This window comes from Saccopteryx bilineata, chromosome 5 (assembly GCF_036850765.1).
Source record: "Saccopteryx bilineata isolate mSacBil1 chromosome 5, mSacBil1_pri_phased_curated, whole genome shotgun sequence".
Taxonomy (NCBI): domain Eukaryota; kingdom Metazoa; phylum Chordata; class Mammalia; order Chiroptera; family Emballonuridae; genus Saccopteryx; species Saccopteryx bilineata.
The window spans coordinates 149609748-149621163 of record NC_089494.1 but is presented as its reverse complement, the minus strand read 5'-3'; the positions used below and the strand labels follow the sequence as shown (position 1 = coordinate 149621163).

The window sequence follows — 11416 nt, the reverse complement described above, 5'->3', positions numbered from 1 at the left end:
GAGCGACCACCCCTTACTTAATGATCCCTTCCAGTGCACAAAATGTAGTTTTAATGACCCTTAAAAAGCAAATGCTCTCCCGACACTCTCCCCCCACCCTCCCCCCCAGGGCCATCAGCTTCATTAACATTCCAGATCAGCTTTTCAACAGACCAGAGAGCACATGGCCATGTCAACAGCAACATAAAAACCTTGTTTATTCTGCTTTTGAAAAAAAATTATTATTTTTTTTAGTTTATGGGGTTACTTGACAAGTTTGGCCAATAAATATTAACTAATTTTATAATTTTTTAAAAAAGAAAAGAAAACATTTTATTTTTTAGAAGAGTCTTATGCCCATAGGCCACTAAATAAAAAATCCCCAATTGGTTGATTTCTTAATCAACTACCTGGTAGTAGTAGTTAGGCATCATGCAGACACCAACCAGTCTTTCTGCAGTGGGATCCATCCAGTTCAGATCAACTCACCAAATTAGGATCCAGTTCAGGGAGCAGATTGCCTTGCATATCTCTCTACAGTATATTCGTAAATTGCACAAGCTACGCCCAAAACAGCTTCCTTAGGAAGACAAACACTTCTCCAGGTGTTTGCACATCCGTGGGCTTTCACTGGGACCACAGCACAGAGGAGTGCTGTGCAATGCCTGCCTTCAGTTCCGTGGGGGCAGGGTGGAGAGGACAGGGCAGGGATGGCCATGGGGAGTGGGCCTGCTCTCCAAATCTCTGCTCCAATGCCATCCTGCCAGACTGTGCACACAGACATGACAGGGATTGTAAAAACACATCACAAACAATGTGGCTAATGTACCGAGATCCCCTGCAAAGCTCAAGGGTGAGCAAGACAGGGCCTGGAGATGTCCAAGTCCACGTGGAGCCCTAAAAGAGCAGTTTGGGGAAAGCATGACCTCCTTCCTCTGCTGATCCCCTTCTCCAGAGAGAGGTGGCACCAAGGAAAAATGAAGACCGGACTCTGGCTCTCCCCTAGACTCGCCTATAAGCAGTTCAGGCAGAATTTCTTTATACAATGGATGAATGAAATATGAACTGCGCTGCCAACATCAGCAGGAAAGTAAGTTCTGTGTATTCTGCTCAAGAGGGGCCTGGACACATTTCAGAAAGAGCTAGGAATCTGTAGGCTGGTGCACTAACTCCTGTCCCAGGCTGACAGTCACAAAATACAAGTTAATTCATGTTTTGCAAAATAATAGTAAGGACAGCTGGGAATGGGACTTCTCCAGCCCCCTCTGGAACAGGCACTACCATCACTCCAGGCTTTTAAAATACCCTGGTCAAAATTCTGACAGGTGTGTGAGAACACCTTTCCTAAAAAGACTGTTTTCAAAAAAAAAATCATTTAATGAAATCGTAGTGTTTTTCTTTTCAAGTGGGTCTTGAGGTCATCTCATCTAATGCAGATAAAGAGCTGACTCTCAGATAAATCAAACCAAAGATCTCAGATCATTCTGTTCATCATGGCACAGCCAAGAACCACACTCAAGTTCCCAGACTCCTGGGACCATCATCATCATCATCATATGTTCAAATGATCAATGAGTATCTCAAATTCCAGGGTTTTCCCTTTACCAGGTTTTGCAAAGGGTGTAGACAAGTCCAATGTGAGGGTGTATTTATGCTATTTGAACAAAAAGGAATAAACAGAAATTAAAATGTTTTTCAGAAGTTTTGTTTCATTTGAAAGCACAGGAAGAGGGTTGGTGTTTAACTGTTTCAGAGAACAGTTAAAATTTCTGTTCTGTAGATAAACCTGCAATACAATGTGCCATCATTCAAAAGTTTTCTTTTGGACTTTATTTTTAAATTTTTAATTAGAAAAACAATGTTTTAATCTCTACTTAGCTTGGAAATTGAAGGGAATTTATCAACAGGAATCAATAATGACTGCTGTCCTGGAGAGATTACAGAAATGGTTCTATCTAGATTTTGGGGTGGATTCGGGGTTGAGGACAAGGGGATATAACAAAAAGAGTATGTTGAGCAATAATGCTTCAAAACCTTTGCAATGTAAATGAGACAATCCACCATTGTGAGTAAAGTATCAGAGGCGGGATAGCATTTGAGCTTGGGCGTTGTAATTTTGCAAACAGGTGTTTTAGCAAACTCTGTTAAGGCGTGCAGTACCTGGAAAGAATTTGCTCCCTTCCTAGAGTCCTAGACTTTGAAAATACAAGTATGAAGTCCTGTGATAAAGAGTTAGCTTGTGCCTGACCTGTGGTGGCGCAGTGGATAGAGTGTTGACGTGGGACGCTGAGGTCGCTGGTTCAAGGCCCCGAGCTTGCCTGGTCAAGGCACGTGTGGGAGTTGATGCTTCCTGCTTCTCTCCTCCCCCCTTTGCTCTGACTCTCTCTCTCTCACCTGTCTCTAAAATAAATAAAATATAATTTTTTAAAAAAAAGAGTTAGCTTGTAAAATCATTTTAAAACTTAGAAATGTTTAGAAGTAGACATTGATCTCAGAAGGCAGGCTCTGGGTGTCCCCACTTCTGTTCCCTACTGTCTGCCTGGCAACCAACCCAGAGGCCCAACTAGGAACTTCACCACAGCGCATGTAGTTTTTTCTTGAAGGGGAAAAACATATAAACGTCACAAAGTAAGAATGAGACGCTGTAATCTTGGTTTCTCTATTTCCTGATCTGTTTAAAAAACAAAAAATGGTTTTAAATGGACTTGAATTTAGACATTCACTAAGTACTTGTTGAATACATAAAAAGAGCACTCAAATTTGAAATTTTTACTTCATGAACTTTCACTGACATATGAGTTCACAAAGAGCAATGCTGTTCAAGAACAAATAGTATGTTTTCTGTTGTATTGGCTTTTTAAATGTTTTAGAGAAATAATCCAAATTTGCACACATATTTCTCAAGTAATCTATGGATGAGCTAATGTAACTATTTCAAAAGTGAGGCAAAAGAGATTAAAAATTAATTAGGGGTACAAGTTACTCAAAAATATTTTTTGGGATGATACTCTCTCTAGTATTGCTCTTTTAGTGTGTCTTATATTTATTCTAGTGAAGAAAAAAGAACAAAACCATTAAAACCATGAAAACATATACCATATTTTTCGCTCCATAAGACGCACTTTTTTTCCCCCAAGAGTGGAGGGGAAAATGCCCGTGCATCTTATGGAGCGAAAAACACGGTATTTTATTAAATATTTTAACACACCATTTGGTTCAGAATATTTTCTTTTATTTTCCTCCTTAAAACCCTAGGTGTGTCTTATGGTCAGGTGCGTCTTATGGAGCAAAAAATACGGTAACCTTATAAAGAAACTGAAACATCACTAACAAATACTTTTTAAATTTTTCCTATCTTCTGGAAATACCTTACAATGTTGACTTGATGTACAAAAATAATAAAGTGACATTTCTCTGAAGAAGGAGGAAGATCAAATAGGCCATTATCACTACAGTACCTAAAACAAATGGAGCTCAAGTACTGAGTTTGGGATCTTTCTTTGTGTCCCCCACCCCCACCCACTCTAAGAATGTCAAGAATTTGAACTCCCTATTTTGAAGGTGAAAGGGCATTAATGAACTCAGATCAGTTCAGGAGGAAGGGAGGTGGTGAATCCTGAGACTTTGGAGCCATAACATAATCTCTCTCAAGTGTGGGGTGGCAACAGAAGATGCTATGCTTTGGTGTCTCGAAGGTAACTGAAAACAACACGGGGATTGCGGATGATTAATTAGGACCCAGTAAGATCTCCATGTGCATCTCATGATTCTCTACTCCTTTATTTCAACATTTAGCTTTAGGTTTAAAATATTTGCTAAGAAAGCAGAGAGGTGATTAACAGAGATTTTTTAAATGTGTGCCATAGTTACACATTTAGTCAACAGAGGAAAAGGGAACTATACAGCATAAGTTACAAAAAACGGTTATTTCGTGTTTCGCAAACATTCCAATAAACCCTCCACGGTGGTATTATTCAACTCAGCAGCAGAAAAGCAAAACAAATGAACTGAAGAACCAACCCAGCTCCTTTACGTCTGCAGAGAACCGTGAGGAATCCCTCCGCTGCAGTCCGCCCGGAAGGCTCGGCAAGGACCTCTTCCCATCTCTCCTGCGAGAAGATCGTCTACTGGAGGTGCGCAAGGAAGAGGAAGCCGCAGCTCACGGAGGGACCGCAGGAGTGACTCCCACCCCAGGTAAACTCCTCCGGGCTGCACAGAGGGCTCCAAAGAGGCCCAATTTATTTCCCAAAGGAATAAATGTGGATGATTCCGGGGTTTCCATTATCTCCCATTGAATAACTTAACATGTTTGGGTGTTGTTGCTTTTAAAACTCCTTTTTATTAAATTAGCTAGAGCTACCAGGTTCTAGAAGAGTGTGGCCACCACTTTGATTCGATGTCATCAGATTGTTTTAAAATATTTTCACTTTTATTATTTTATATTATTATTCCAACAGATTAGATTAAAGGCAGTGATCACTAACACAGAACACAACAGAGCTAACAATCGGCCAGGCTGCGCCCAGGACCAGGTCTGCCCGGCCTAGGTTGCTGACATGCAGGTCGGTAGCTCATACACTGCTACCCTCATAGCACAGGCTGCAGGAGCAGAGAGTGAAACAACAGATGCTGCTGTACCCTTAGAAGCTATTTAATAAATATCAGAAAACAAAATGGAAAAGAAGCCCTCCAGAGCACAATCACCTTATTAAGTCAACTGAATGTTATCTAGTTTATTCAACCAAAAATGGAGAAAGAAGGAAAATATTAAACAAAACAAAAAAAAAAAAGCGGATCTTAACACTAGCGGTAAATAAATTTGTACAACGATTCAGTCTGTATAATATGATGAAATAAATCTACATCTTTTCTTATTTTGGTGCTTTGAATTATACATACAAACAACAATTACAGGGACTTGATCACGCAGCATGTAGGCCTGAAAAAGGCTATCTGAAACCCCCGATGGCAAAATGTGAGTGTTAACACGGATTGCCCAAACTGATAGAACTTCCTCAGCAGAGGCCCACAGCTTTGAACAAATGATTTGCCTACAAATTTTTTTGTTCTTTTTTCTTTTTTCTTTTTTTTTTTAAATGCATCAAACACCTGTGGCCAGTGAAAGGAAATATAAAACTGGCAGTTTGTCCATTTGGACATCGGACCTAGTTTCTTCTTAATTTCCATACTTGATTTCCCCCCTTCCTTAAAATTCTTGGCGTCCTTCATGCCTTCCTTACAGCTACCCAGATGCAATAAAGTCTTCTTCAAATGTACAGTATTTCTTACAATATAAGTTATACGCAATGTTCAGCATTCTTTTTTTCACAGCACTAGAGAGACCCTGTTCAATAGGGAGTATGAGTCTGAATGGCTTATTCACAAATGGGATCCAAATTCAGTGATTGGGAATGCAGACACCACAGTGAGCTCCTCGGCAGAAGTAGCAAACATCATTTTGCCTTCTGCCTTCAAAAACCAGATATCCATCAGTTCTCAATTTCATGATATGCTCCTGCAAAAATGCACGTAGAAGGGGCTGGAGGGACTCTCGCCTGGAGACCTGTCAGCATGGCGCAGAGACTCTAACCCATGGCGGTGACCATGCTAGAAGGGTGGTGAGGTCCGAAGGAGAGGCTGGACGGCGGGTGCATCGGCGTCGGAGTGGTCAGCATGTGGCTGGAGTGGCTGAAGGGTGAAATGTGGCTGAGGGAGGACATGTGTCTGGAGAGGGCGGCTGGGTTGAAGGAGCTGCTCTTGGGGAAGTCTTCCAGCGTGTCATGTACCTTTTTGCACTTTTTGGATTTGCTAGACATTTTTCGGTTTCTGGTCTGGATGCCTTCCTTCTTCATAGTCAGGGGTCTGTTAATCTAAACAAAGATCAATTTTTTTTTTTTTTTTTACTTTTTTGCTGGCTCTGAAGTGGTGCAGGTTTTCACACCCCAACACAGGTTCCTCTGACTGCCCAGCTCAGGGATCTGCTTTCAGGGGCCCCTTCCTCCTCTCCCGCCTCCTTCCTGGGGACTCAGAGCCCGCAGGCTAGGTCTGCAGCACGGCTCCGTCAGCCTCTGTCAGTTTCGGAAACCAAGAGATCATAGGAACAGTGTCCAAGCAGAGGTTATTAGTTATGTTCACCCACATGAGTCATTGAGGAGAAAATTTGCCTTGGGGAACCCCACGTTCCCAAGGACCATATTCTAGAGACCCACCCAATGTGACTGTATTTCCCTAAGATATGATCACTTGTCCTGCTTCATTAGAATATGAGAAAGGAGGCAACTGAGGAATCTTCAAGGGGGAAATAACATTTTGTCTCCTCTGAAATTCGTGTCAGGACTTTAAAAGCCCTGCCAGGCAATCGATCTTAAGCCCACCTGCCTTGAGAAAGCAGGCCCACACCCCAACTGCAAGTACAGTTCGGCTGTCTCTCCTCTCCTTGGGTCTTTCCCCGTGACAGCTACTGTCAAATCTGCTCCAGGAATGGGTATGTTCTGGGGTCATATTTTAATACAACGTCTTTCCAAAAGGTCATCTCTTGGCCGTGTCACAGCAACCACAATGATTGAAAACTGTAATTTCTACCTAATTCTGACTATCCACATCTAAGCAGACAAACAGCTAAGGCACCAACCAACAAGTATTTAATAACCGCCTAGAACGAAAGTACTCTCATCCTAAAAATCAAAGACCAAGAATGAACTAAAGAGACAGAAGCAAGCACCTACTTGAAAGATCACAGGTCTTCAGTTATCAAGATAGCACACCACCTCATTCTTCTCCATACGGCTCACTTGTTTTGTTTTTAAAATACATTTGCTTTGGGGGGGACAGAGTAAATCAAGAGAGGGGACATTACAAAGCCACAGAGACCACTCCCCACAGAGTCAGAATCAGGTTAATTGCAAATAGCAGTCACCGGTCCCGTGTGGCAAACCACGTCTGGCCATGTTTCCAAGAACACATGGCAAAGCAACTCAAGGAGGGAATATCAGGGTCTCGGTCATTCCTGATTCCTTGGGGTTAAAAACATCCACTTCTTCCAGGGTCCTCAAAGGTGGAAAAAGAGAAGAAGGTTCTCATGGTTCCAGCATCTACCTGTCCACTCCAAAAGCAAGCACATGGCAGTTAAGAAAGAAAGAATGCAAACAGTCAAGATGGACAGGCTGCTGACCACGCTTCTGGGAGCAGCAAAGACAGCTTCCTGGAGCTGAGCTGGGAGAGGTCACCATGGGGAGGGGGGTTCAGAACCTCACACTGGACCCGAGACCTGACTCCCCCCTATGCCAGGAAGGTAGCATGAATGATGGCAGAAGAGCTAAAAGGTCATTGCCAAAAGAACATCTCTGGGTTTCTGCTTCAAAGTTATAATCAAGGTAAAGGTGATGGCTACAGAGGTGATAGGAATCTACTGTCACTTCAAATCCTCCCCTAGATAATGTTTAGATGCACAGTTCTTTACCCAGGTATCTAGATACACATAGCTAGATATCTAAATATAATATCTGGTTACACAGATACCCACACAAATCCAGATAACTAGTCCCAACACCACCTAGATACACTGATACTGAGATAGGTAGTTATCTAAACACCTAGATAAGCAGAAAGGGACTAACTTATGGCATACATATACAGGTATCTCGGTAGTCAGAACAAAATACAACAGGAAGAGAATGTAATAGATTATTATCTCTTATTGTTAAACACAAATAGCCTCCCTTTGCGAATTCTTACTAAACCAAAGATGCTTCTCTCCCATGGGAGTCCAGCCACAAAGTCAGGAGCTAATTAAGAATAGGGGGAGAATGAGCAGTGAAGAGGGTTCCTGCACTTTTCTTTGATTTGATGAGAAATTCATATTCTTCAGAAATATTTTTTTCAGTTGGACATAATTGAGATTATATCTCATCATGGCTAAGGAGTCAAAGAAATTTATAGCTGGTTAATTTCCCATAATTCCTATACTTCTATGGAAATAGGAAAGAAATATATAAACACATACAATTCACGGCTTTGAATTGAGCTTGGGTACAATCTGAAACGAGAGAGCATTTAGTTCCCACTTGTCCCTTCAGGTCTGAGGCCTCCCAGGAAAGCCTTCTGCTACTTGGAATTGGCCCTTCTCTTCCACTTTCCCAGCATGTTTCCTCGAACAAGTTACTTGCTTCTCTGAGTCATAATTTCTTCAAGTAAACCAGAAATAAAAATAACTTCTGCCCAGCCTACCTCAAGGGACTGTTTGAGCCTCCATTGTAATCACATAACATGAAAGTTCTTTGAAAATCATAAATTACAACCCAAAAATAATTTTCTAGGCTGTGCTGATGACTGAGTAGCTCATAAACTCTACTGCCCCAAATATTCCAAATTCTAATCACAAATCCGTTATCTTCACTGCAAGTGAGCAAATAAATTCCCCCAAAGAAAAACGGGACTTGGGTTTCAGAGCTGATAAGTGTATACACACAGGGCAGGGGTCCAAGAGAGAAGAACCAACGGTAGGAAGACCCCCATTCCATCCACACTGGCCTTGCCCGGGCACCAAAGGCAGGGAAGTGGAATCTCAGCAATTTATGCTCAAAAGGTAAGAAAGGACTAGGGTGCTGGGGTCACTGACAAGTTCTCCTGTGGCTCAAAAAATTTAACCAGAATGCTTCCTGCCCAACTCCCAGGTATTTCTGGGTAAAAGGAGATGACTGCCAGAGCGGCCATGAGCTAAAAGCTCTGCCTCTTCCCCCTTCGGCCCCAGATTTGCCAAAGTCAGACCGGCCAAGAGATTGTAGGAACGTCAAGACAGAGCCAAAGGAGAGTGAGTGTGAGAGGGAAATGACTGTTGTCTTTAGAAATGAGGCAAACTTCAGGCCTCATTTTGTCATGGCCTGTCAACCAGAGTTGTTGGGGGGAAATTATTTTAAGGTAAAGACTCTGCAGTATGGGAGATCCTCAAACTAAAAGGTTAGAAATGACAGGGCTAAATGCAGGTGACGGACTGGCAATTGTCATTCTGCTAGTGCGATATACAGAAGTAGTAAAGGCCGAGTTTCTCTTCCCTGCTATGGGTAAGCTGACAGGGATGCTCTCTTCAGTTCTCTGATTAGGACCAAGCCAGTGGATGAACGCTCTCAGACACTGCCTCTCATGTCTTCCTATAGTCCATTCACAGCTCAGGGGAAGCCAAGACTTCTGCCCCTCAATACCTGACTCTCAGTCCTCTTCACTTCAGAAATCTGTGTGCCATGCATTACAATTCTAGCTACTTATCTCTTTCTCTGCCCACCCTCCAAATGTAAACCACAGAGAAACATTAAAATAGAAATGGTGACTCCTTTTATTTCCAAGGGGAAGATCTTTTTCCCCTTAAAAACCCAGACCGGCCCTACCACCTGTGTTGGATTGCTACATTGCACACTGTTCTCTGCACCTGCTAAGGGGGTTGGGTTGCCCTGTCCGCAAACCCTTCACTTCTCAGCAAGGCTATACTGTACAGAGCAGTTCCCTACACTGGGTCCTGTTGCACTGATGATCTGAGGCCAGTTGTTCGGCCCAAAGAATGACAGTGCAGATGGACTGGATAAGGAAGCCTGGAAAGGGTGACACTGGACACCAGCACGTCAGCAAGGGAGGCTCCTGTGGCTGGTCCCCAAGATACTTACATTGTGCAGCTTGTAGTAGAGCCCACAGGCGTTGCAGACAGGGTCCCCATTGGCGTTTCTTCTCCAGAGAGTGGTAGTGGTGGTTTGACAGTTCGCACAGGACGTTCCTGCCCTTCTTGCTGCCGACTGGGGAGTGGGTAGAGGGGGGGAGTGAATCAAACAAATGGTAAGTGCGTTTTCAGAACTACAGAGACAAACTTAAAAAAAATTATCATTGAAATCAAAACTAGCAAGTGGCCCACATGAAAGTAAGGAAGATCCCCAAAAGCAGCCTCAAGAAGAAAAATATATAGAGCCCATCCACCAGCAGAAGAGTGTGTCAACCTATAGTCCATGGTCAGAATTTAGCCCACGGTCCTCCTATGTAGAATTCGGGATGATCCAAAATTCAATACCATCTTCTGAGTTAATTTTTCCCCATCCCGCAAAGCCTACCAGATGTTTAATTTTTATGGATGGCAATTTTGAATCAATCAGACTAGTTTGAATACCAGGCTTCCAGTAGACTCATTCGCCAGGCCCACAAGAATTCTTTTTCAAGTGCAACTGCTCAAATATCACTTCTCAGTGAGGTTCCTGGCCATCAGTATGGCTGAGAGCAAAGTGAGAGCAATCCCAAAATCATCAAAAATGCTGGCTTATAAAGGGAACAGAGTGCTAACAGAATGAATGCGCATGTGTGAGGCTGCACTCACAGGAGGGATAGTTTAGGAAGCACCAAGCAGGACAGCCCAAGGGAACAAGACCTCAGCACATCTGCAGCAGTTCTCTATTTACACAGCCCGTGCTTTCAGCCTTGGTCTCCTTCAGACTTTTCATTCATGGTGACAGCCATCCTTATTCTCTTTAGGTGGCTTTTAGTTAATGAGACAAAATACAAAAAGAGGGGCTTTATGTCTTCAACAGAAATATGCTCCCCTCCTGCTCTCACCCCATGCCACCTTCTGGAAACTAGGCATCTCCTACTCGCTGTTCACAGAGTACAATAATTACAAATCAAATGGCAGCCTCAACTGGAATTTTAATTATTGGATTGTGCCAAGGCCTTCGTTTCTGTTAAAAGCGAAATTTGTCTTTCACTTTTTTTTACACACATTTATAAGAGGACTATTTTCTATGTCCATGCTATATAAAAAAAATTAAACTCAAAGACTTTTTTAAAAAAATAGAGTTGGGTCACTTCCAACACCCACCTTTCTCAACTCCTCAGCCTTGTCCCCCACAACATAAAAAGAACATTTTAACTACAAAATTATTCTTGCCCCTGAACTCAGAAATATTACCAACAGCAAGAGGAAGAGAATGAATTCAGCTAGCTGGATCAAAAAAATTCTGGCATGTTTTTTTTAAAGTATGGGACAAAAAGGACAGAAATTGTGGTGCACTTTTCCATCGATATTTTATCAAGCAAAAAGTTGGGCCAAAGACCCAAAGCTGCCAGGTACGGAAAACCCACTGGCATTCTGAATTAACTAGACTCGTTCCTTTCCTTTCAAAGCCACCAAATTTTTCCACAGATATGCTCCTCCATCCTAAGGGCTTAATTAGTAGAGCCCCCCCTCTTTCTCTCTCTCTCTCTCTCTCTCTCTCTCTCTCTCTCTCTCTCTCGTGTGTGTGTGTGTGTGTGTGTGTGTGTGTGTGTGTGTAGTTTTTTTTGTAGTAGTAGGAGTAGAAATTCATTATTTTCTGCATTTTAAGGAAGTGGAAATTAAAAAACAGCCCTTATCTATCATAATCAAAAAAGAATTCAAGAGCACTGCCTCTAACTCCACCTACCTGTATGA

General features: G+C 42.5%; 1 protein-coding gene across 3 annotated transcripts in view; it reads right to left on the bottom strand.

The window, feature by feature from the left end:
* Positions 1–3743: 3743 nt before the first annotated feature.
* The window catches only part of GATA3 (GATA binding protein 3), a 28697-nt gene continuing 21024 nt past the window's right edge, over positions 3744–11416 (bottom strand). For all 3 annotated transcript variants that reach the window (XM_066232451.1, XM_066232450.1, XM_066232452.1), the window contains exons 5-6: positions 9633–9758; positions 3744–5849 (exon numbers count right to left, since the gene is read on the bottom strand). In XM_066232451.1, coding sequence (XP_066088548.1) covers positions 5565–5849; positions 9633–9758 — 411 coding nt within the window. In that variant the 3' untranslated portion in view covers positions 3744–5564. The remainder of the gene's footprint in view (positions 5850–9632; positions 9759–11416) is intronic.